The 27,671-nt window shown below is 26.0% G+C and overlaps 2 protein-coding genes across 5 annotated transcripts; one reads left to right on the forward strand and one right to left on the reverse strand.

Annotated features, from left to right (window-relative positions):
* Positions 1-847: 847 nt before the first annotated feature.
* On the forward strand, positions 848-7,443 carry LOC100165287. 3 transcript variants are annotated; one of them, XM_003247894.4, is made up of 4 exons: positions 848-1,460; positions 1,560-1,677; positions 1,738-1,904; positions 3,894-4,061. In XM_003247894.4, exons 1-3 carry the CDS (start codon positions 1,348-1,350, stop codon positions 1,897-1,899), a joined length of 393 nt encoding a protein of 130 aa, XP_003247942.1. In that variant the 5' UTR covers positions 848-1,347; the 3' UTR covers positions 1,900-1,904; positions 3,894-4,061. The 3 variants fall into 3 exon arrangements, with proteins under 3 accessions (XP_003247942.1, XP_001948103.1, XP_008188130.1); XM_001948068.5 differs by having other exon boundaries at positions 864-1,487; XM_008189908.3 differs by lacking the exon at positions 3,894-4,061 and adding an exon at positions 7,327-7,443 and having other exon boundaries at positions 984-1,487.
* On the reverse strand, positions 3,115-27,615 carry LOC100163213 (protein unc-79 homolog). Of its 2 annotated transcripts, none has more exons than XM_008189907.3 (48): positions 27,321-27,615; positions 27,088-27,207; positions 23,441-23,602; positions 22,373-22,543; positions 22,207-22,287; positions 21,965-22,144; positions 21,253-21,485; positions 20,976-21,184; positions 20,620-20,912; positions 19,804-19,948; positions 19,558-19,734; positions 19,358-19,481; positions 19,161-19,284; positions 18,928-19,064; positions 18,636-18,863; positions 18,250-18,396; positions 17,980-18,079; positions 16,848-17,017; positions 14,570-14,718; positions 13,807-13,964; positions 13,403-13,584; positions 13,133-13,334; positions 12,832-13,023; positions 12,462-12,551; positions 12,260-12,399; positions 12,079-12,200; positions 11,786-12,002; positions 11,583-11,721; positions 11,376-11,526; positions 11,212-11,305; positions 10,901-10,984; positions 10,691-10,836; positions 10,239-10,465; positions 9,963-10,177; positions 9,618-9,754; positions 7,519-7,626; positions 7,302-7,442; positions 7,088-7,242; positions 6,922-7,016; positions 5,562-5,813; positions 5,338-5,448; positions 5,126-5,242; positions 4,884-5,048; positions 4,634-4,812; positions 4,142-4,385; positions 3,886-4,026; positions 3,666-3,791; positions 3,115-3,542 (listed from the first exon to the last, which is right to left on the reverse strand). In XM_008189907.3, the coding sequence occupies exons 1-48, from the start codon at positions 27,340-27,342 to the stop codon at positions 3,345-3,347; spliced, it is 7,500 nt and encodes a 2,499-aa protein (XP_008188129.1). In that variant the 5' UTR covers positions 27,343-27,615; the 3' UTR covers positions 3,115-3,344. The 2 variants fall into 2 exon arrangements, with proteins under 2 accessions (XP_008188129.1, XP_016663975.1); XM_016808486.2 differs by having other exon boundaries at positions 3,116-3,542; positions 19,152-19,284.
* Positions 27,616-27,671: the final 56 nt, after the last annotated feature.

Consider the following 27,671-nt stretch of genomic DNA (forward strand, 5'->3'; position numbering starts at 1 on the left):
AATTCAAATCTGTTTTTAGAATTCTTATCGCTTCATTAGATCAACTTGGTATGTTTGGCAAAAAACACGTCTAAAATACTATGTCACGCGTGTGTTAGACAAAAACAGAAAATTACGGTATTGAATTCCCTTAATTGTCCAATAAACTTTTTTTCCAATTACCATCTTCGCGATGTTGGATAAAAATAGTTACCTACCTATTAATTATGAATTATTTATAATTATCATAGGTAACATTTTTGATTCCTGCATATTTTTACTTTGCATTCAAGCTGGTTTTCCATCATGAAATACGATGATCGTCTATCAATCACCATTGACTTCCAGAGAATCAAACAAATACTACAAACTCTATAGGTATACTAAAATAAATTATAAACTCAGACTGGTGTCGGTTTGAGTGGTTTGACTTTAGGAATCCGGTTCCATTATCTGTGTTGACTTACTTATATACTTATATACTGTTATATAACTTACTAACATAATATTACTCGTTCTCAGCACCTGATCTACGGAGGAATATTCGGGCAAAAATATTTTTCAACCCACGTCTTTATTTTGTACAAAACATTACAAATATAATATATTATGTACCTGTAATTTATTGTATATTTGTATACGTAAGATATTTATGAATAATATGCCTTTTGTAGTTTTGTTATATAATTAACGGCTGCGTTTGTAACCCGAACAGGGTAGCATCCTCTGAAAGATCATTTTTCTCCGGGGCTTTTTATTTCGAATACGATAGACAATATTATTATGGTTGCCAGTCGTGTACGTCCTATACTTCTATTGACCTCATGATCCCAATTTCCCATTCTTGAAAACTGTCTACCGAAATGAATCTCTATAATCAGTATTTAACAGCTGAATGTTCATAGAAAAGAGATTACACTATCCAGATAATATCTTCGAAGACCTTGGGCCATACTTATCTATTTTGTCATGATTTCAGATTTATCTCATTCTCATCATTATTCATTGTCCATTGAATGATTCGACAATCAACAGGTTTAAAGCCGGTTAACAACCGCCACCGCGATCCATAAACGAATGACGTAATTTCGTGATTGGTCTTGCTAATTTCTAGTCACTAAATAGTTTATTTTGAACTTGTGAGTTGTTGTAATAATATGTTAAAACTTAAAACTTATCTACAAATAAACTAGGATAAACCAGTCGGAACTCGGAACTTATCACGGTTTAAATTAATTGAATTTGTAATTAAAAATAACTTATATTTCAATGATATTTGTTGTACATTAATTGTTAATAAATAAAAACTTTAATATCTGTGCCCGTAATTTATAATTTTATAAAATATATTGATTTAAATATAAAAATATGGAGAGAAAAACTCGTAGGATGAAAATGAAGACAGTGGAAAGTTTAGTTTGTTTGGTAAAATCAGTAGAAAATCAATATACCACTATTGATTTACAAAACGAAACTTCTGTGTACGGACTTGTTAAAGAAGTAGATTGGTATTGCGTAGCATTGACATTTTTAGTTAGAAAATGATTAATTTAAATACTTGTTAATATTATGTTTTATAGTGATATGAATGTGACCTTATGCGATGTTACTGTTACTGATCCAAATGGTCAACGATATTCTTGTGATAATTTCTTTTTAAAATCAAGATTGATACGCTATGTTCATTTATCTCAAACAGTAAGTCAAAATAATTATGTCAAATAAAATTTAAAAAATTCACTTTTGGCGTTCTTCTAGGTTGATGTATTTCAAGTTATGAAAGATGTAATTAGAAAAACCTTTCCTCCTCGAGTTAAGAAACCAACAGCTTATTCCTTGAAGAGAAAGAAAGTAATGGCTAGACAAGAAAAACTTAAAAGGGAAGTACAAAATATGAATAAAGAAGGCTCTAAATCCTAGTTATGGTAGGCATATTAATATTCATTATTAATTTAAGATATTTTTTAATTGTAAATACCTACATCAGATATGATTAAAACTACTCTTTTTTGAATAAAATATTTTAGTTCTATATTACATAATATGACTGGTATAGTACCTATGCTCTGAAGGTACCAACTCAGCTGAACATTTTTTTTAAGTAGGATGCCCTTGTTATAAATTTACGACTAACTTACATCACAATCTGTAGAATTATAATCAGATTCTAATTCTGTAAAAATCTTATAGTAGTTAAAATGGACTGTACATCATACATTATATATAAATTATTTATTTATTTGAATAGTTCAATATTCCTATAATTGCAATATGTTAATATGTATTATGTATAAATTATGTTCTTTAGAAGTTAACATACAGCCAGAAATAATTAGAAATAGGCTATATAAACAAGTGAGTTTAACATGGGTCGTGGACCCGGTTATTAAATAGATAAGTATTAACGATAGGGAAAATTATATAATATTTAGACCAACTGTGGGAAAAATACTCAGAACCACCATAAAAAAAATATCACATAAATGTTCCCAAAACATTCTCATACATTAAAGGATATTGCTTTGAATTATCATGGGATATAGTACAAATAATTGTTATATGTAGGCAATAATCAACCAATTATAGTACCACTACTGATTATTATAATTATGACTATAAACCACAATAACTTTTAATGTTTTCCTAAATAAATATTTTATTATCTATTTCCTGTATAATTATATTATATAACCCCATATTATATTTTACATCAAATGCATAAATAATACTATATCAATGTTTTTTTTTTAGATTTAGTTATTAAGAATTGACAAATATAATGGTTTGCTAAAATTAAGTGTTTAAAACAAAAAATATATTGTATTATATTATATTAAACAATTCATTACATTTAATTAAATTTCTAAATAAAACACAAATAGCTACATTTTAAAATGTTGTTTACATGACAATGATACTTAAAACTTATGAATTAAAAACATAAGAGAAAAATAAATTTAATATTGCATATTATACATGTGTTGTCTCTATTGTGAAAATGATAAGACCTGTGTCAACAGACTATATTAATTATAAAATAGTGTCACTAAATTGTATATAATTATTACAATAAATTATAATACCTACCTAAATTAAAATGTTTAACTATTTTATACTCATTTTGAGGTTTATCATTTTTTATATACCTGAGTATATCTGAGAATAACACAAAAAATAAAGTAAGCGGAACATAATATTGTACTTTATTACCCTTGTTTAATATTTAATTTAAGGTGAAAAGATGATTTTGAGCCTAGTTATGATATTTCTTATAAATAGGAAAAATATTAGTTGACTATTGAATCACTTTTCTATTGATGGTTCAGTACTATGAGTGTACATATAAGTAATAAACTTCCATTATCTTATACATTATAAAATTCATTGACTTGGGATGATTGAAGTTCAATTTGTGCCATTTTAAATTGTAACGTTTGTAGCCATTTAAGAATATCTAAATTTACTTCTGATTTGGAAAGATCAGATCTAGGCTTAACTGTCGGAGGCTCTTTAGGTTCAAATTCAATACATGTATCTAAACGTAATTTCATATGGCCCGGTAACTGTAAATAAATGATTCATAATTCATTACTAATAAATGTAATAATTTACTTTAAACTCCTTACATAATCAATATATATATATATATATCAAGACAAAACTACATGACGTATTAAATATTATACCTTAATATTTTTATCAGTAAATAAAACTTCTTTCCACATAGGTATAAGTTTACACAATGTCACTGTACGACACTCTAGTAATGCTTCAAGTAAACTCAAAAAATGCAAGTTTACCATTTCTCCCATCTAAAATAAATAGATACACATAATATTAAACTTGGATAATGTATACATTATAATGAATAATATTTTTTGAGCACTTGATAATAATTTATCTTACCGTTTTAGATTTGGAAGACAAGTTGAGCATACTTTGAGTAACTTTATTCCAAAAATCGTGTAATATGTTCATTGTAAATGAGTGATGATCGCCAGCTGTTACCATTTGTTGAGCTGTTTGTTCCATATAAATTGTCCACAACTAATAAATAAATAATTATCACTATAATGTTTTGACTTAATGGATTTCGATCAGTGCTTTTAGATATGTAAGTCTTATAAATTATATTATTATTTGTATAATTGTTCATCGTTACTTGACAAAGCACAAATGCGTGGAAAAGTGATGACATATGAATTACTGATGATTTTGATTCTTCTGCAAATCCCGTCATTATTACATTAACATGATCAGCTATTTGACATGAAACATCTTGAGATAGTGGTAGACAAGGTCTATTCTGCATTGTTGTATATGAAAGTGATCCAATTAGAATCCAAGATAATAAACGTATGTGACTGAGACAATCTGAGAAGTCTTTACAATTGTATATAAATAATCTGAAATGCACTTTTAATATTTATTATACAATGTAAAAAATATATAAGCAAATATGTATTGAATAGAATAGTATAATATCCAGAAGTAAATTATGTAGTTTATAATAACCTCCCTTCATAAAAAAAAAATAGTTATAATTCAAAATAATATTTTACTTATATTTTGATGCTTTTTACAAAAAAAAAAAAATTGTTAAGCCATTTAAAGGTTTAACACAATATATAATAACACACAAAAAAATGTTTACCCGATGGTTTGTATTTCATTAGGTCCATAATATAACCAAGGGAATATCTTATGTAGTGATCTTGCATCTCGAGTGTTACTTTTTAACAGTTCTAATGAAAGGTACTGAGACATACCGGCTTTCACGGTACTCCCAAATGTATCCTCATTAATTCCTTCTTCAGGTGTTGTGCATCGACTCTACACGTATGTATAGATTTACATTTATAATGTATATTATTTAAATAAACAAATTATATTTAAGAATAAACCTTTAATTTTGTCAAAGTGTTGCAATCTGTTAAGAAATCTAAAATATCTTGTAAATTGTTTCGCAAAAGTTCTGAAGCACCTGTTGGTATACTAGATACAATTGATGGAAATGTTGGCACTATATTATCGATTGCTGAGCATTCTGGTAATATTCCACCAATATCCTGAAACAATTGTAACAATAATATACGCTAACTTTGTTCATAATGTATTAAATAAGTTAATAAGTTATTAATTTTACTTGAAGTATAAAGGCAACATAAACTAAAAGGTTGTTATTAAGATTCTGTGTTTTGAATTTTAATGCTTGTATTAACTCTACTGTTACAGCTCTTGTTAATATTGTCTTTTCTCTTTCCTATGAATTGAAAATGTAAATATATTATTTATTAATATGAATGTTCACTAGAGTTAAACTATTTATACAATATACTAGCATTGGACAGTTCTTACCCTTGCAAATGTTTTGTAACTTGATGAACAAAGATCAACTAATAAATAATAATCAATATAGTGTTGTTGGAGGGCATAAGTCAATATTTTTGAAAATGGATCCAAAATACTCTAAAAAATACAATATATATATATATATTTTAAAGGATTCATTAATAGTTACTAAATACAACATTAATAGGTGATAAAATATATTTATTTAATTTGTTAACATTCAATTTTACCTTAGTTGAAATAATTCCTGGTATTTTCAATACTGTAATCATCAGCTTGAATATTAAATTAATATTTTCAAAACTACTTATTGTTAATTGAATTTTTCTAAACAATGTATCAAATTGATTAAGAATGGTTGTCCATATCAATGTTGATGTGGTGGTAGTTGTGTCTGTGGTTAATATATCAATATAATATGTAATATTAAATAACATTATACAACAATCATCTGTTGACAATGATTTTTTAGAATTTAAGACCTGAAAAATAAAGTTTTAAGTATACTAAATTATGAGAAATATGTAACAAAAAGTTAAAGTATACACCCAGAATGGATCAATCTTCAAACAAAACATGAATTTGAAATTATTTTATGTACAGAAAATTCTGATATTTAAACATTTATAAATAAGTATGAAATATTTTGATGAACAAAAACAACTTTATATTAATTTTTGTGTTAATTAAATTGATTAATGGCATTATCTTATTCTAAAATAAAAAATGTCCCCAAGCATGCTCACTCCCATTTTTTCCTTTAGTAAAGAGCTTATTCAATTTAAATTTTTGGAGTTTTTAAATATACTTGGGGACCTTATTTTTAATTGGTCGGATTTTTATACCATTTAAGGAGCATTCGGTGGCGATTCAAACTTTATTTCAAATGAGAACCAATCTGTTTTACTGTGAAGTATTGAAATATCAAGCAGATAATTTAAAAAAAAATTTTATCTATATAAATCACACTAGTAGTTTCTGAGTTACCTATTAAAATGTATGTAATAAGGATAATAGCCTTAAAAATATTGATATTATAAAAATTGCAAAAAAAAATAAACTTCTTGTCTCATCTAACAATTTTACCATCAAGTTTTTTTTTTTTAAATTAGGAGATTTACAAATTGGGTATATTTATTTTTTCCAAAAAAAAAAAATGAATCATATTAAAATTGTTTACTTTCAGTATTAGAAAATAAAAATAAAAATTTTTTACTATACTTGTAACGCAAGCGTCTATAAATTATATATGAAAAAAATGTTTAAATTATTGATTAGATCAAAAGTTTTTTTTAATTTTTCTGCTAATTTTGTTACTCTTCGTATAATTAAATCATAAATATTTTCAAATAGGAATAATATTTTGTAAATATTATATAAACGGTGAAAGATAAAGCTATTTTTTCACTTTTCAACTATAAATAACACTTGGTTATCTCAAGGCGTACTGTATAGTATATTACATTTGAAAAAGCTTAGTTTATAAAAAAAGATTTTTTTTTTTAAAACATGAAAACTATACTTAGATAAGTCACTTTGGTAGTTCAGTTAATATTATATAAATAATAAATATATAGGTATATGACTTACTTCTAAAACCATTTGTAATGGCTCGATAGGATTCATTTCATTAAAGTCCATTAAAGCTTGTATAATACTCTTAAAGAAATTATGATCATTGCTTTCTATAATCATAAAATAATTTTTTGTATATAAAACACTAGAATTTATGGTATACAATTATTACAAATATTACCATTATGTTTCATTTGAAATATTTGAGCAAACACTCCATTTGGTGCAAGTTGATAAAGTATACATCTTAAGAATTTTTTTGCAATACTAGTTGAACCGCATGGCAAAAATTTTTGACTTTCTTTTTGCCATAAAAAAGTAGGTTTAGAGTGACACCTATTGTACAAAATTACATCTGTAAAAATCCCAAATACAATAATGATTTAAGTGAGTACTTGGCTAATACTGTCAGTATTTCAGGTAAAAGACACGCAGCAACTGAAGGAGATCGGTGTACAAAAGTTCCTAACAACACAATACAAAGTCCAATTTCATCATCACTATATTCTTCTTTACGTGTTCCACAATCACTACACCTATAGATAATTATTATACCTTAATTATATATGTAATTTTGTACTTTCTACATATTAATTATTATACAATGTATACCTTTCTTGTATACAATCTATTCCAATGCGACTTGTGCTATTGCTGACATTTTTATTTGCAGAGAAAGCTTCGTAAATTGGAGGATCCGAATTTTGAGCATGGGTGTTTCTAAGTAGATTGGTTGAAAAGAAAATTATTACATAACAATTATGACATTTTAGATTATTAAATAAGTTTAATTGTAATTTAAGAGTAAAAAATATAAATAATAAGTAAAAAAATTAGATTATTGTACTATATATTATCTACTCTTTACCGGGAACCGGTGGACTGTTGCTTAAAAATAATTTGTTATTATTTTTATGGTTTGAGGTCATTTTTTGTAAATTTTATGAGAACTTAGCTTAAATTTGTTTTGAAAAAAAAATTATATATAATTAAATATAATTTTTTTTATTAATGTTTCTATTTTTATTGCAAAATTTTCACTCCTATGACTTCAGTTATACAAAACAACACTTGCCAATAACTGTTGATGTTTCTTATTTGAAAATATTAAATAGAATCTGATTGACCAGCAGCTATACTGACAAAATATAACAAATATACGTACCTATCTAAATTTTATTTTATATTCATTTAAATTGGCTTTTAAATTTTTCATTTGTCTGGGCATTTTATTAAGCTTTGTAATACTTATTAGTGAATTAAATTGTATGTTTTTATTGTATCCATGCCCTATTTATAACTTAATCTGACATTTATCATATCAATTGAAGAATATATTGACATCTAGCCAGAGAGTAGGTAATATTGCACACAACAAAAAATATAATATTAATATATTAGGCATAATAGTAAAACATAATAATATTATTATGTTGTACATAATAATAAAAATTATTATGTTGTACATAATAATAAAAATTATTATTGATGGGTTAATACACTTATAATTGGAGGTACAGTTCGAACGTGAATTATTTACTTGTTTTTATTTTATTGTTGTGTGTTGTTTGATGATTTTGTAATATTTACTTTGTTATTGGTTGTTTAAAATGGAAACTAAAAGAAAGGGCGCTGCTGAAAAAATCAGAGAGAAAAAGGAAACTCTTAGAAAAATCAAGTTAGAGCAGTTTAAGATCAACCTTTGTTTTTCGTGCATTGTGACTCAGTTATAGAGAAATAGAAAAAAATAAAATAACTAATAAGTAATAAATTATACTCTGTATTTAAGATACATTATTAAACACATTGAATCTTAAGTTTGTTTCTTGAGAAAATTGATGATGAGTAGATAATGCAACCCTCATTTGTTAAAACTTTAGTATTAGTAGGTATCATATTTAAGTTTTTATATTTTGTGATGACAAAATGGCAAGGGCCGGTCGCAATACAGATTTAGTCGAATAGTTAGCTCCAGTCCACCCCTGAAAGACATTTTGTTATATACAGTAAACTTATTCTAGTTAACATCAATTGTAACAATATTTGAAGTGCAGTCTTCAGATTTATATATGTATATTATATAGTCAACAGTAAAATATATTTTATCATTATCGAATTATTTTATAGATTATATTTGCAAATAACTAAAAAAAACTAAAAGAGCGTCTAGTAAGAGCTTATTAAAAAAGACAAGTCAGAGGTATTTCAAGATATTTGCAAGACAAGAGTGAACATCATAAATACTTATAAATTAGGTACAAAATACTTTGTATTTAAGCAGTATGAAGTATACCATGAAAATGAAAGTTATTAACCAAACTTAAATTTTTAAAAATAAATTAGCATGGCTTTAGTGAAATTTGTATAAACTTAGTCAATTTGAGAATTATTATACTATTTTCAATTGAAAATATATTGATCATTGAATCAGTCAGTTACTTTTCTAACTTTAATCATGATTAATTTAAGTAAATTAAAACCTGAGTATTTTAAGGTACCTAGTCAATAAGTAAAATGATAAACAATTAAAAATTTACTATGTATTAGAAAACATGGATTTAGACATCAATGTTGTCATCATTATAAACGTATAAAAGACTAATATAATTTAAGAGTGAAAATTATTTAATTTTTGTTAAACAATCTAAACTCAATAACGAATATTAATCAAATCTAATTTAGTTAACTTGTATGCTATAATATTATGTTACTTGTAATTAGAATTCTTTTGTGAATCATTTCCAAGATTCATAGAGCGTCGGGCAGAAGAAAGATTTGACGATTTGTTGTCTTCTGGACTATCCAGAGCACTTTGTTTTGTTAATTTCCGTGGGCTATGGGGACTTTTCTATAAAATACGAAAAGTACTATTTATTTTATATACTAAATCTTTGACATGTGTATTCAATAAAATGATTACTGGACCAAATTAAAATAGCAATATATTGTATATAATAAAACCTTATTTAGGCTCAATAGAAAATGATACCAAAATCCAAATTAAATCTATTTTATGTTGTTTTAATTTTACAATAAATAATAATACAAAGATATACTTGTTCTTTTTCAGAACTATCTTCTCTATTAAGAGATGATGATTGTGATGCTGAGTCTATGTCTCCTAAACCAAAAGTCTTGTTCATTTTTTGCACCAGATTTATAGTTGTTCCAATTGGTAAAAGACGTTCTTGCACTGGAATTTCCAATGGTTTTTTTTCTATTTTAACTTCCAATTTAAATCCCAAATTAGTTTGAATTCCGCTGGTTGATTCTAAGTATTTAGATTTTTATTATTAATGTGTATTATTATAATCATAATCATATGTTATTACCCTTAGAAAAAGATGAGTTTTTATGAACTTTCATTTTTGATAGAGGAGACTCAGGACAGTTATATAATTTTGGAGTTGGTTTTTGTAATAATATTTTTTCTTTTATGTTTGAAACTATTGGTGGGTGAGATGTAACGGAAGAAGATGACGTGGATGTTTGACTGATGTCTTTTGGGTTGTAAAATGTTGTTTGTTTTTTCTGAACATCAATTATTTCTTCAGATTTTCTGCAACAATAATTATTTAGTATTTACTGTTCTTATATTATGATTTTTCAGCTAAAAAAATACCAAATTACAAAAGAAATATTATACTCAATAATAATAAGCCATTAAACCATATTATCCTAATGAGTAATAACTAACAATTTGTCATTTAAGTACTAGCATTGTTTTAATTCTATATTTGTATATATATATTATATATATTTATACTCATTAATTCATAATTACTTTAATGTTGTGTTTATTTCAGGTGATGATGTAGAAGTTGTAGCTAAAATAGGTTGTGATAAAAAATTTTGTTGATTGGCTACACTAATTATTGCTGAAGTTGCTAACATTTTCATTCCTTCTTTTACACCCCATTTATCCGCTTTCTATTTAAATCATTTTACTTAATTTTTCTTAACGTTAATAATTATTATGAATTTATTTTCTTACATCAACATTATTTTCATTAGACCAAAATGAACGAAGTGGTCCTTTTTTATTAAAAGCCTCGTCTGCTGACTCATCAAATGATCCCTGTATATGTATATAGAAATAAATATTGATTACAATATAAAATATTATATTGAATAGGTAATATACGTAATACTGCGTTAAGTGTGTACATTTTTGGAATTATAAGAATAAAAAATTATATATAATTAAATACACAAGGCTGGGCAAGTCAATTATTTTTTTAAAAGTTTTTTAGTTAAAAGTAATTTAACTTTAATTTGCCAACGCCCAACCTTGTAAATACATACATGTGAACTGTAATGACCAGTAGTACTGTCTGATTTATATTTTTCTGGAGCAATGGCCAAATCTGATTCTGTTTCATCTGGTTCAGTTGAGCCACTAATTTAATTATTTCAATGAATTGTTGTAATTACATATTATGTTGGATTAAAATGTAAGAAATACATACGTAGATCCTTGTTTATGAGGAGTTCTTTTACGAAATGAAATATCCTCTTCCCAGTGAGTTTCCATACTTGTTGGATATTTTCTTGAGGTAGATGGCTGGGATTCATATAATTTTTGTGATTCCGAATACAAAGATTCACCATTTTTTTCAACTGATATTCGTAAAAAATATTTAAGTATGTTATTCAATTCAATTTAAATAACAAACCTTTGGTTTTTGATGTATCAGGCATAACAACTGTTGGAGGTATTCTATTACAGACATGTTGTTGTGCGTTAAGTGTATTTAAAACGATTTCCATTAATGACACTACGAGAAGGCTGACTGGTTCCTTATCAAAATTGTACTAAAATAAAATATGAATAAATCAATATGAACTCTGTAAACTAATTGTTTTATAAATAATTTACCTTATACAGATAAACCATAACAGACATGAGCCATGACTTTCTAGCCATTGGTTCTAAAAACCACAAAGAATAAGTAGCATTAATAGAATGTGTTTCGGGTGAAGGGCAATATTGAAGTAATAACAGTGCAGTAGGTGCAATAACATGGCCCATAGTGAAATTTTGGTCCAACATTTGTGGTAAATTAGACAAAAATGAATTAAAAACTGGTAAAACCCTAAAATAAATTTTTTTAATATTTGATAGAAAAATAATATTACTAAAAATATTGCATGGATGTATTATTTAAGTACCTTAATTTATCTGGTGGTATAAGAAATCCTTTTTCGTTGTAATTATAGCCCAATAATAAATATAAATGCTGCAACACAATACCTTGAACTCTTATTCCATGTTTTGATTCTTCTGGATATGCCTATCATGAAAAAATTGTTATTATTATAAACAATGCATTGAATATAAAACTGAAATTACATGCTCTGGTCTTGACATGTATTGCATGAGTAAAAAAACAATCAGACTGCTTGTTTCTTTGTCAGATTCTTCTAAATCAACAATTTTTTGCAAGAGCTCACTAGCATTATCTTCATGAGAATCCATTCCATAAGAATGATCTATAAAAGAAAAATCGTTATAAATTATAATATTGGTTGTTATTAAACAATATAAATTTCACCTGGAAGGATTGATAAAATCGGTGTAATAAGCTGTGAAGTTTTTCTTTTCAAAATTGGAGCTGAAAACTGTCTATTATATACTTTATCACCTAGAAATTGTTTTCACATATTACTATAACATTGTTTTGACTTATAATGATGGTTAAATATCTTAACTAAATATACATATTTGAATATTTTGGGAGAAGTATTGTGCAAAAGGTTCATCCCGTGCTGTGATACCACAATGAAAATTTTTTTACATATTTTAATGTATTTATATGATTTTATATTTTTATCATCATAACCCATTAGTTTCAAATCTTTAGCACTTTTAAAATAAGCAACTAACTTTTATTTAAAAAAAATAATATGTAAAGCATTCCTAACCATTGTATTTTGGGACATTCCTTGTTAAAGTAGAGGCCGGTGCAGACATAGTTCTCTTATATGGCCATTTTTGACCAAAACTTGCACTCAATGTTCGTACAGAATTTGATTCTGAAGAAGATGCCATAGATTCGTGAGCTCTTTGAACTTTTTTAATAAATGAATCGCTTGTGATATCAGAATTTCTTAAATCTGGTGTAAGAATAAAAAAACATGTTTTTATTTATCATATTATATTTTTGTTTTATGAATATATTAGTTAATGATTAATTAAAAAAAACAAATATATGTATAATCTCACCTCGTACGTGAGTAATATCACCACTTTTTTTTAACTGTATCTGAGCTTCTATAAATAGGGCATCAAACCGACCTAAGAAAAACTCCCATGAAAGTATTTTCCTGTCATTCAGAGTATTGTGTAACTGATAAAGAGATTGTAATATCATGGGTCTATCTACCATGACAGTATCGAAATGCATTTCCATACAATGAATTAAACTCTATATATGTAAATAAATAATAACCATTTTATTAAAAAAAAATAAGATACTTAAATTACTAACATTACTTTTAATGCAGAATCGTGAATGGTAGGTAATAAAAGAGTAGCTCTTGTGGCAACATAAGTACTACGATCATCCATACTTGATAGAAGGTAACAAAATGCATTTGTTATACATGATTGAAGAGTGGGGTTATTTCGTAAGGGTGTATTATCCACAAATCTAGATATTAGCACCACTTTTTCAACTTAAAAATATTAAAAACATTATAAATTAAGTACCATAGTTAAATATTAAATTATTAGATTTTGTTATATCTATTAGGAACATAAAAACATACACATTTATAATTATTTTTATTACTCAATATAATTTGTCATAAAACTTTAATATTTTATTTTTAGATAGATGCAAAACTGCTGAACTATTAATTATGCAATATAATTAATATACTCTGTATAGTTTATACCTGCATTGAAACGAGTACGCCAATCAGAACTATGAAATTCATCTTTGATTAGTTTCCAAAAAATATCACTGCCACATGGCAATGATACACAATGAAGCATAACAGGTATAGCTACTTCACAAAGATGAGATTTAATCCCTTCTATACAGTCCCAAATGCTAAAAATAAAATAATTAATTAAAAAAATTAATGAAATTATACAAATCTCAATTATTTATTTACATAACACTAATTTTAGTTATCTCCATTCTGTATTTATTGAAAAGGTATGATCAATTATACCTTTTTATATCTGTTAAATTCCAAAGCTATAAAAATGGACAGCTTTAAAAATGTATCCAAAGATGCATTTTAAAATAAATATGTTTTTGAGCCTGGTAGATACAGATATTTTATTTTCTAACCAATTATGTTTAAGGCCTTGTTTATCATTCTCACCATAGACACGAATAAAATGAAAAAATTACCTAATTTCCACTATGTGTATACCATTAATATTACTTATTTTGTATGTCATTTAAAATAAAGTTAATAAATATGGTAATTTTTATGGTAAAAGTTATGGCTTATATAAGTAATAGGTACTTACTTTATTAATAATAAAGTGTATACTCTATTCCAAATAAGAAACACCCACTTTTACATAGCAAATCCTGTTTTGCCCGTAGCCGCAGTGGTGTTTCTTATTTGGAATGGAGTATAGTAAACAGTATTTCAGTTAAATTTAACTTTAAATACTACCTATACCAAGATTGGTACTTACTTTTTAATTATCAAATTTTCTTGACACCATATAACAAATCCTCTATGCTCTTTAACGGCCTTGGTTAATGTATCACAATGTAGAACCACAAGATGCAAAGACTGTAATAAATAATACTTGAAACTTGTGTCATTTGTTTTAGGGAACTCCTAAATAAAATATATTGCAATTAAATAATTAATAAAAGTAAAAGTTTTAAATTATTATAAACATATAGCCATATAGGTAATTATTGTTATTTACTGTGTGGTTTTTTGCTGTGAGCAACTTTTGGGGTAGTAAAAATGCTCTGATTTTCGACATTAACATCCTATCTGATAGAAAAGTGAATATAGCTAATACTTTTGACCTAATCTAACCAGTAATTTTAGAAAGCGTCAGAAAAAACAAAAAAATTTTTTAAAAGGGGTAATTTTTATGCAAAACCATTTATTTTTAAATATAGTTTTTATTTTGTTCGTATAACTCATATTAATATATATCATATTTATATTAGCATTTAGGCAATATTTTGAGCTATAAGCATTGAAAATTTTTTTGAATTTCGTAATTTTTTTTAAAATTATTCTTGATAAAAACTTTTTCACATACTAAAAAATCTTGAATATTATTAATGCAAGGTTCCTTAAAAAATTTTTCAATGAAAGTTCAAAAATATTAAAGATACAATGGCACGATTATTTTTATATATGTATTTAAAGTTCAAATTTTGATAAAATGTCGAAAACCTTCAAACTATTTTTATGTTAGAAATTCATAAAAGTTTTTATTTTTATAGCTAACATTAGAAAAAAAAATGTTTACAAGAGTCCGAAATGTTACATTATTTTTTTACGAGTGTGAATTTAAAATGTTCACAATATTGGACTTTCCCTGATAAATTATAAATTTTTATCTATCGATTTTTTAATTACGCTCAAAATTATCATCAAATATCAAAACTACCATTTCCAAAACTCGTCCTGACTTATTAATTTAAAAAGATTTTCTTTTTGTAGCCAACATTAAAAATTTAATAAGAGATTTCCAACAAATTTTTCTACCTTTATAAAAAGAAAATTCACCGGAAAGTGAATGCTATTTATAGCTAATAAATATTTTTGATTTTTATAAAATTTTTTCTTAACTATTAAATTTCATTATTTATAAGAGTATGCTATACTCCGGCCCACAAGAGAAGTAACCCATTTCGCGCATGCTGACTGGTGGAGTTCCCCAACTTAGTGCATTTCACTGTATGTCAAATACGTGGAGATGCGCGGATTTGGTTGGGACACTTCTCTCGTGGGCTGGAGTATAGGATGACACAACATCTCCGCTCAGAATTGTTTTTCGCATTTAATTATTTACCATTAACTTAAAGCATAACCACCCATTACTACGACATACTTGACAACTACTGTACAGCATAGAAGTACCCACTTGTCCACCCACCTTTTTTTTTTAAACTTTTCTAAACAATTATTGAAGTTTTAAATTCCTCTGAAATCAATATTTAGTAAAATTAGGTATATGCATAGTCATTTGAGAGTAGGCACATTTATGATTTTTCAAAGGAAGATCTGATATAATAAAATGGGTAACATTTTATTTTTGTTTTATTACAATTAATATATTATAAACTTAAAACTGCCAGTGTTTGTGGATTTTAAGGAATACTAAATTTCTTTAATTATGATAAAATATTAAATAACTTTTCATTCATACAATTTTTATTTTTAAGTTATTGTTGTTAAGTCAAAACACCTTTAAAAAACAGGTATAGGTACTGCAAAATTATATGAATGATATCAAAAATATGTTTCAATACTATTTAAAAAATACAAGTTTTACAGCGTATGAACCAGACATAAAACTTTGAAATATTACTTTAAATTTGAAATAAGTTTTATAAGCTTGTAAAAAATACCATATTCAACCCAGCATAGAATGGCTGAGAAATTGAGTATTCATTAAATCAGCAAACACGGGATTTATAAACTTGAATTGACTGAACCAGTGCTTATTATTTTTTTTTTTTTTGGTGGGGGGGGGCCAAATTTACAAAACCGTTTACAACATCAATATTACAGACTTTTACTGTACTACAGTGGCAAACATAAGGCAACTAGGGTGCTGGGGGAATCAAATTTCTGCTTACCCTCCTGGATTTACCACTGTAAACTAAGCTAAAGTCCTAAAGATGAAATCAGTTCTTAACCTAGTCCATTTTAATATTAGGTTTTAAATGACTATGCATACTGAGATTCATTAGATATAGAATTATTGAAGTATATACTTTAAGAATATGATAAACTAATTGTAACTGGTCAGGAAGTTCATCAATTTTAATTCGAAATCTTCCTTGACCTGTTTGCCAAAAATCTTGTATATTATGGACAGACTCATCTATTGGTTCATCATATTCGTTCATTAATTTGGCTTGTGCAACTTTTGCTGTTGCAACTCCTTAAAAATAGTATTAATGGTAGTTAATAATCTCATTACCTACTCATATCTAAATCAGGGGTAGGCAACCGTTTTAATCATATGGCCATATTTTTTTTCAACTTTTCATTAAGGGCCACAATGCCACATTAATTTTAAAAAAAAACAAATTTTACACATTATTTATTACTACTAAATAAATTATATTTAATATTTATATATATATAAGTTATAAGTATAACTATATTTATCACTTTAAAAAAAGTTTTTAAATACAAAAGTTTTCCTTTAATTCTTTACAGATTTATTTTGACTAATTTGTTTTTAAAAATATTTTGTTGATTATTTAACATAGATTTAAAATGATTGATGACTTTATTTTAAAATCACAAATGATATTTATAAAAGTCTATGTATGTTCACTATCGTAATGTAATTTTATGTTATATTCTTTCAAAACTGAAACGGTTTTTTCACAAATTAAACATAATTGTTTACCTTTGTGCTCAACAAAAAATATAAATCAGCCCAAGAATCATTGAAAAGACTATGTTTAATCACACATTTTTCTTTTCTTTGTATTCATATTATATTTATGTTAGAAGTCACTATAATAGTCATAGCCAATCTATAAAGTCACTCATTATAGTAACATTACAAAACTATTACAAACGACCACAGTTACACATACTCAATATCCCTATTTGATTAGATTTTAGGAAAAATCCCATAAATATATATAGGTAGTGATATTTTATACTGATAACTATAATTTATTAAGTCGATAGATCTAAATTATATTGAAATATATTTGTAAAATATTATTGAAATATCACGGAAATTTAACATATTTTTGCAGGTCATAAAAAATTACTTTGCAAGCTATAGGTGCCGACCCCTGAACTAAATAATTAAATCAGTTAATATGCATTTTAAAAATTAAGTTCATTAATTAACAGTAAAAACGGTTGAAAAATAATTACCAACATCTGATTCTGTTAATGTAATAGCTCTGGCAATAGCTGGCATTACTGGAGTTAAATCTAATTGCTCTACAACAGTTTCTACTGTAGCAGTCATTAGCTGAAACATTATTAATGAATAATTATTTTCTGTACAATTTTTTGTATATTGATCAATTTAAGATTTTTTATAAACAATGCTAACTATAAACAATAGTCAATAATATTTTATTTTGTATTAAAACTGAAGCTTATAATTATTTATTAAAATTGTATTCATAAACATTTTACTTGAGGCATGTTAACTAAAAGTCCACCAATAGTGTCTGGAGTTAGCATAAATGATAAATTAGTTCCTTCCAATTTTGATTCCTTTTTATCAACTTCTGTTGGCGTTTTTTTTGTATCATCAGAAAAACATTCTTCTATAATTGGATCCTTTAAATACAAATGTAAAAAAAGATCAACATTTACCTCTAAATTATGTCAATATGCATATTGAAGATATTTTTAAGGATATCCAAGACCTAGGATCATTTGAGATTGATTTATATGCCTATGACAATATCAGTCATTAATTAAAAAAAACTTAAATATACTAAAAGCAATTATAGCAATAGACAATGTCCTTATGCTTGGAAATGCTCCTGTAATATACTTTATGATATTTTACTTACATCAGGAGGATGTGCTAAATTTGGCAAGGAAATATATTCAACCAATGAACTTGCCAGTTGATGCCATAATACAATTAATTCACAAGATATGCATTCCATTTTGTTTTCGCAATCTCGGTGTGACTCAGTAAACCATCCCGTAATTAAGGCGTTGGTAATTAATTTACATACTTCATGATTCATTGCACTTGCAAAGCCTGTATGCCTTTCAATGCCATGCAATTCCATCTGAATTAATTTTAAATTATTTATATTTTATGTATATGTTTATATGAATAATAAGTTAATTTACCTGTTTTGATGTTATGTCCAACATTAACACACAACAGCTAAGTTTCAAATCATCTTCTAACAAATCTGGCCGAGTATAATAGTTTTGTTTATCTTCATCGTCTGTAACACTTTCTGTACGTTTAATTATAACAGGATCTGAAATATATGACTATTGTTAAAAAATATCAAATCAAGTAATTTTAAACTATTTTATTCAATACATTTATATTAATAAGTACTAACTTAAATTACTTTTCACAAAATCAGATTCTTTTATGTTTTCCATGTTATAGATTTTTTTAAGGCTCTCTAATCCATCTTTAAAGAAGTTAAATAATAGATGAATTGGTATAATAATCTCTAAGCTAGTTAATACCTGTAAAATATTTTATAATTATAATTTAAATCAAACACGGTAGTTAGTATTTTAATAAGTTAATCTATTATACCTGAATCCAAGTTAAAGCTTGTTCTTGAACTTTGGCAGATGTACCTTTAAAACGTATTCCTATGAAATTGTACAACTTTGTAGCATCAAACCCTAAAGGATTCATATCCGAGTCTAATATTTTGCTAAACATAAATTTCATTAAAATATTATTTAATGATTTTATTTTTTTGAGTATTGTTATAATAAATTTTATATTACCATAAAAGCATCCGTAATTCTGGCAATTCATCGGGCGGAACATCACGCACAATAGCTTCTAACCAATGAGGCATGATTAACTCCCATATTTCTGAAGTGACAATGTCATAAGGTACTAAACATAGTAATTGATTTAAGCCATTTTTAATTAGTGCAGTTTGACTTGCTAACATATCCCTAAATGTTAAAATATGTATTATTACAAATAATACATTTTAAAAATGTATAGGTATGTAGGTAACATACCAATTACCACCAACTTGTGCATATTCTGGTGGACACGGTAATAAACAGTTGACAAATGCTTCAAAATAATGCTGTCTCACACCTTTTAGCCATCGCTCACCTATATATTCTGTCTTCATATACTCTAAAGTACATTCTTGTTGGTCTACGGTAAATATGCCAAACAGTTATACAGTTAATAAAATAAAGTTGACAGTTTCAGTTTGTATTACAAATTAATTATATACTAATGACTAATATGTGATTTGTAGATTTTTAATTATTATTAGCATATATAATGATCACATTGATAGATATTCAATTAGTGTTTTTTATAATTATACATTTTTCATTTAAAACAACTCTATTTAATTTGCAATTATTGTTTTTATTTATAAATATATTTTAGTTGAAATGTCAAGCAACTTACATTGTTATTGTATTTTAGATGGTATAATAATACAGTAACTAATACAAATGACAGAAATATTTACCTATAGGCTTCTAATTCTATCTAAGCCTATAGGTACATTTGATTTGTTTATCTATCATTTGATCTTATATAAACTGATAACCAACTAAATTATATGCCATTTTTAACATTTAAAGTTTTAAGTCAAAATTATTAAAAACTAATATTTTTAATTTTTTCATGATTATTAATTTTGATAAATCTGAAGTCATAAATCTAAATTTACAAAGGTGAATTATGGAATTTTTCACTATAAATTGCTTAATTAGTGTTTTTCTTCATTGTAAAACCAATAGCTTACCTTACTAAAAATCATAAACAATTTTAATGGAAATAATTTAAATATATCTGAAGTTCAAAATTACCATCATAAGAATAAGCAGTGACATGAAACCAATGAAATAGTATAGATAATAATCTTCCCATTATACTAGAACGAGGAGGTTCTTGATCTTCTATTCGATATAAAGCAACCAATAGCCAAACCCCAGTTCTTCCCATAAGCTGTCTATCATTTATTGTGACTTCTGGTTGTTCATCTTCTTTATCTGTCTTGCTAGATGACATTGTACCTTTTACCTTAGCTCCAAATACAGCTGCTTTAGTTTGACTTTCTTTAGTAGCCTCTGAGATAGGTGCTCGTACTTCTTTTAATAAACTAAAATATATTCCTAATGTAATTTTTGTTAAATAAATTATTAATAATCTTTTAAATATTTACCTAACAATTGACTCAACCAAATAAGTTTGCATCTCATTATCTAATTCTCCAGCTGATTTTAAAGTCCAGTGAACAATATGGTCAACATTTTCTGAATGAATGTGTTTATTGCAATCTGAACATAATCTAATGGGTCGATTTTTATTCATGGATGCACACTCAGGTGAAAAACATGTCACACTAATCATAGTATTTTGAGATTTACATTCCTTTGAGTAATTTAAATATATCTGTAGTAATTAAAATTTAAGATAGTTATAAATTTGATTTTATTTACTTTATATTCACATTTCCACGTAGCTAAAAGCAATGGTTGTAAAACAATATGGAATTGGTATGATGGTTTTTTATTATGTAAATCTTCTGCGCAATCAGTGCATAAGTAAAACGGTGGTGGACAGTTTTCAGCATGTTTCATAGATAACTCATGATTCAAACATACACGTTCAGCAGGACCATAACCCACTTTTGGACAATTTTTTTTTTGGCATAGCAATGCTAACCAATTTCCTTTACATAATGAAAAAATGGTACATTCGTTTTATTAAAATCCTAGTTATTTTTAAATTATTAAAAAATAGTCTATTATTTAAAATGATTGCTGTTATTCATTATACAATTTTATAACAATTTACCAAATATTTTGTAAATCAATTATAAATTGTAAGTACAATGAAGGTACTCGAAGTTGAAAGGATTAAAATAAAAATAGGTAGAATACCTAATTTTTTATTAAGTTTCATTAAATCAATTATTTTGAATATGAAATATAAAATAAATTAAAATTTCGAACATTGGTTTTAAAACATAAGCAATTACAAGTTAAGAATATTCAGATTATTTATATGTTTAATGAGTTTACTGAATTAAAAATTGTTAGGTTGCAAAAGAATAAACCTAAAAAATATTTTTAATGTACCTATTTAAATATTTTACGAAATATATAATTTAACAATGTATTTGTTTAAATAAATAAAATAAATAATTACCAATTGATTTAGGTTTATTTCTGTCAAATTTATTGGCATTGTACAAAGGCCAATAATTGAATAATAACCTTGCAGCGTGATACCTTGCTACTGAAGTTCCATATGCAATTACCACAAGTAAATCTTTTTTTATATTCTTTTTAAATGTCATGAGACGTTCAACTAGTTGTAAATGTAATGCTAACAACAAACCAAAACATATAAAAACTTAGTTAAGTATTTTAGTTAGTATTTTAATTTACCTGTATCAAATGTATTTTGAAAAACTAACAATAAAATCCCAGCTACAGATAATGCTGCATTGTTTATGCATTTATTTCTAGCTAAAAAACAAAATCAATGTGCTATAATCATAGTCAGTAAAAAAAATGATGTACAATGACTAATGATATATGTTAATAAATTTACGTATGGTAAATGGTATCACAAAATAACATAACGTGTTGATCAAGTCATGGTGTACTGATGAAGGGAGTACTTGAAAAGCAGTTGCAATCATATATGGTAAGCTTTCCAATGTATCACCACCAAGAAAAGGAACCAAACAAGCCACACATTGATTGAATGCTTCTCCAAATGCTAAACAAATTTATAATGTGCATAGAAATATATCCAAATTTATTTTAAAACTAAGTACCAATTGAATATTATAAATAGGAATCTTGATAATAGAAAGAAAACCATATTATGTGCCTATGTATACATGAGCAATTATTCAAAGTAATAAATTATAAAGTAAATTAAATATCAGTGATACAAAATAAATAATTTATATAGATAGGTAATATTGTGTTCAAATTTCAACAAATATTTAATTTTGGTATTTACTATTGGTTTTATTCATTTAAATATAGGTACCTTAATCATCGCTGAGTATCTCTTTTAGACCGTTCTTAGACATCTTATAAATATTTATTAGACATCTATTTTAATCTATAGAATCTATTCAAAATCTAAATAAACCAATATAAGATATATTTTAAAGTTTGAACATTTTAATATCTTATAGATCTGAAGTGTTTAATGGGTCAATTTATAAGTTGTTTTAGGTATATTACAGTAACAAACCATCCAGAAACGCTATTTATAATTGTTAATAGTGGTTCCAAAATTTAAGCAGACCAATTTTTTTTCTTCATAGTAAGTACAAAAATGTATTGAGCATGTATGGAGTTGAAGGTTTGTATATTTAAAATTTTAACGATGTAAAAAAATTGGAAAGTTGGAAATATCTTTTGTCACACACTCATGCTCAAGAATAAGTAAATGAGAATATATAATATTATATAGGTATCTTTATATAATAAACATAAATGATACATAAATTACCTCCATACAGTTTGGAAATTGATAGGCTAATAAAATTCAAAAATAACAGGGGTGCCAAAGTACACCCCTATCCCTCTTACCCCCCCACCCCCCACCCACAAAAAAAAAAGTTGCATCTCTGAAATTATCTAGTGTATATGTACCTACCTTGTAAACCAGTATTAATAGAAGAAGCAGAATGAAGTAATGATTCAAGGGCAGAATACAAGCCGGTGTAATCCAACGTTGGATAAAGAGCTAAGCGAGTAGCATCCATTTCCGGATGTAAAATCATTTCATGTGGTGATTTTGAAACTTCTTTTAACATTGCTGAAACATAAATCATAAAACATATTTTTAATTAAAATTAAATATAAAAGCATAATATCAATTTTACTGTAGAAAGGAAAATGTGGTAGGTACTATTGAACTGTACTATAAAATAATAGGAGACAGCAGTTTCCATTGAATAAATTGAATGTATAAAAGAAAAATAATATTATGATCATTTATTGGTCTTATGACTTATATAGTAGGTACCAAATTACTTAACTAAATATTAGTGATTATTTTATTTATTTAGTTATAGTTTTCGAAAAATCTCATCGAAAAATTATGTAAATACGACCTAGGCAGGTAGGTTAATTGTTAATTATTTTTATTTTTTATGATCTCGATTTCGATTTGATTCTGAGCGGAGCGAATTTATTGTAATGTATTGTACGTGTTTTTACAATGATGTGTGTTATTTTCTTGTGTCCGTGTAGTTGTGTAGATGCAATGAGTAAACATAATAAGTACCTAGCCGAAATAATGTTTTGATTTTGGATTTCAGAATGATTTCTGGTTCGAAAGTGAATCTAGTTGGTAATATTACTTTTCAGAGGTCAAAATTGAAAATTCCCAGAAGTTTTCAAAGCGTCGGGAAGAACAAAAACAAATAAATAGCATTTTTACGCAAAACCAGTTATCGACAAAATTGATTTTGTAATTCGGTGTAGGTAACTTAAAAAAAAATAGCCGTAGATAGGTACACCACATTTTCACAGAATGTTTATATTAGAATTTTCTGTACACCATAAAATGTTCTTAATATTTTGACTTTTTTTTTAGCTATTTTTAGGCATAAAAATGTTCGATTTGTATTAGTTTTTTACTTATTTTTGATAAAAATGTTCACTAGGCGTCTAGACGTAGGTCAAAAAACTTAAAAATGTATTACAATGTTCCTTATAAGTGATTAATGATTATTATATTAGTGTGAAAAAAGTTTAGTGTAAATTATTTCAGCATATATAGGCTTAATTTAGTTAACCGGAAAGTCAAATAAATTTTTTATATGCGTTTGAAGATCATATTTTTTCGAATTTGTTTATATTCACGCGTAATTTAACAATTTCTCATGGAAAGGATATTCTTATTTTGTTGTAAATTCTAATTCAAAAACGATTAAACGAGTAGATATTTGAAATTTTCGACCAATATTTTGAGTTATTAATAGACATTTTCAAGTTTACATTTTTTAGTTTATTTTCTATAAATATCAATACAAAAAAATTGTTGTGTTAAAGATAAATACCTATTTTCAAAATATTAAAGATACATATTATTATGCTTATTTTTTATAAGCATTTAAAGTTAGTATTTTGACAAGATTTATCAAAATAACGAAAATTTTCAAAATTTTATTATAGTTAAAATTTAATAAAATATTCAATTTTAGATTCTGAGTGGATCGATGAATGTATTGATTTTACAATGATGTGTGTTTTTTTTTTATTTTTTTATTAATTTTTTTATTTTTTTTGTGTCTGTGTACACGATAAGTAGTCTAAATAATGCTACGATTTTCAACTTCAGTATCTTGTTCGATCAGAAAGTGAATATCGTTGGTGCATTGGGGAGGTAAATAAATTTCCCAGTAGTTTTCAAAAGCGCTGGGAAAAACAAAAGAAAAATTAAGGAAAAACGGGAATTTTTACGCAAAATCGATTTTTCACAAAACTGAATTTGGTTTTTGATGTAACTTTAAAAAAATGACCGGAGATACATGAAAATTTGACTGAATGTTTATCTTAGCATCTTCTATACACCATAACATTTTCAAAATATTTTGATTTATTTTGAGCTCTTTACGGACATTTTCATTTTCCATTTTTTTTTTAGTTTTTTTTTTAAAAATATCAATACAATTTTATTTGTTGGATAAAAAAGCTTGAAAATTTAATAGAAGGCTCCTAGTATATTTTTTCAAAGGCAAATGAAAAATATTAAAAATTTTTGTTTTTTTTGTAGTTAAAAATTTATAAAATGTTCAATTTTTGTATCTTAGAATTGAAAATTAAAACAAGATTCCACGTAAGTAATTAATTCTGTTACCAAAAAATCTAAAAAATACATTTACACAGTTTATTTTTATAATCATTTTAAGTACAAATTTGGACGAAATTACATATTAAAAACCTAGCTAACTATTTTAGTTATTTTGTTGTGATTGTATAGTATTATTCGTGGGTACTTGAAACTTCTAAAGTATACTATTATATATCTATGATAGTACCACGGTTTTTTGTTGATGTATATTGCGTTATAAGTACCTAATAGATATTATGATATGATTAATTTGGAATTTATTATATGTACCTATTATAGGTCAATTTTTTTTAAATACTATAGACTATAATATAATATTATGTCTTATACCTAGACTGACATACCGTCTCCGCTCAGAATAGTTTTTCTTATACAATGATATTATATCATTGAATTCAAATTTAATACCATCCATTATACAGTGACCCACTTGTAACCTACTGTACAGCAGAGCGACATCCACTTACCCACCTTTTTTATAGTTAAAGATTGAAAATTTAAAATAAGGTTTTTTCATAAGTAGTTAATATTGGAACGAAAATATTTAAAATACCTAGTAATATTATATGTAATAACTAACAACAAATAACAACAGAGTAACTCAGTTAGTTATTTCATTGTAATAAATTCAAAAACATTATTCGTGAGAACTTATGAAATTATAAACGGTACCTATACGGCTATACCTATATGACATATTCAATAATATTTTCAAAATATTTTGAATAATCTTAAGCTATTAATTATTTATCCTATGAACGAAAATCAAAAAATGTTACTGTTCCATATTTTAGATTCTGAGCGGAGCGAGGAAGCTAGTAGTTTTACAATGGCGTTTATTAGGTAGGTACTTTTATTTTTTATTTTATACACAAAATTTCTACCAGAAGTAGTGCTTTGATTTCAGCATATAGTTTCTTATCTTTTAGCAAATTGGATCAAGATGGTACTTTAGAGGTTATTTTTCGATTTTCTCTATAGTTATTTAATGCCCCGGGAAAAACCACCGACAAATTACGAAAAGGGAATTTTAATTACTAACATTTTGTTTATTACCATAGAAACGAATATTCCAGAACAAAATCTTCCAGACAGTCTTCGCTCAAAATCGTTTTTCTTATACGATGATATAATATCAATTCAAGTTTAATACGATTTATTAAACATTGATCCCCTTACAAGCAACCTACCGCACAGCCTAGCAACATCCACTTACCCACTTTTTTAAAATTATTTTAATAATAGTTTAATGCTGAAACCTATATAGGTATATTATTAAATTTGGGAGTATATTTTTCCACTTTAAGTTAAAAGGGTTAGGTTAGGGTACAGTTTGTGTTATAGAATACACACTTTTTATAGACGCTAATTTGTCTAGATACCTACTAGAAATTTCATCCAAAAATGTTATATATAAAAAAATTATAAAATTTCAATCTTACTCAAAAGTACTTGAGAAAAATATTTTAAACAATTAGCAATGTCTAGCCCAGATGGGCAAGGCAGCATGTTATAGCTCAGTCGTAGTTGATAATCTTGAAGGTGTCTGATTTTAGCAATAACTGAAAGAAAAATAATTAAAGTGTTTTTAACTTTTTATGTTAATTCATCATCAGTGATATATATATTATATAGGTACTAGGTTCGTATCCAAATACCTAAATTGCTAACTTACACGACACTGATTTAGTAACCATGATGATTTCCTATAAAATATTTACTAGGTATATTATTTACAAATACTAATAGTCTATAGATTGTAATCCTCTAATAAAATAACTATTGTAGATATAATTAAACATTTTTTTTTTCATTTTTTACTTATGATAATATTTGATTCACGATGAAAGTTGTAAATATTACAAAGCAATTACAGAAATTGTTAACATAATTTAGAGAGTAGAGACTACAATAGAACAATTCGATGCTTTGTAATTTTCACTTTACACATACACGGCCACAGCTCCGCGCCGTTCAAAGTTATTAAGTTATTGATCTGATGCTGTACATAAGCAGTAATACCACA

This window comes from Acyrthosiphon pisum, chromosome A2, assembly GCF_005508785.2.
Source record: "Acyrthosiphon pisum isolate AL4f chromosome A2, pea_aphid_22Mar2018_4r6ur, whole genome shotgun sequence".
Taxonomy (NCBI): Eukaryota; Metazoa; Arthropoda; class Insecta; order Hemiptera; family Aphididae; genus Acyrthosiphon; species Acyrthosiphon pisum.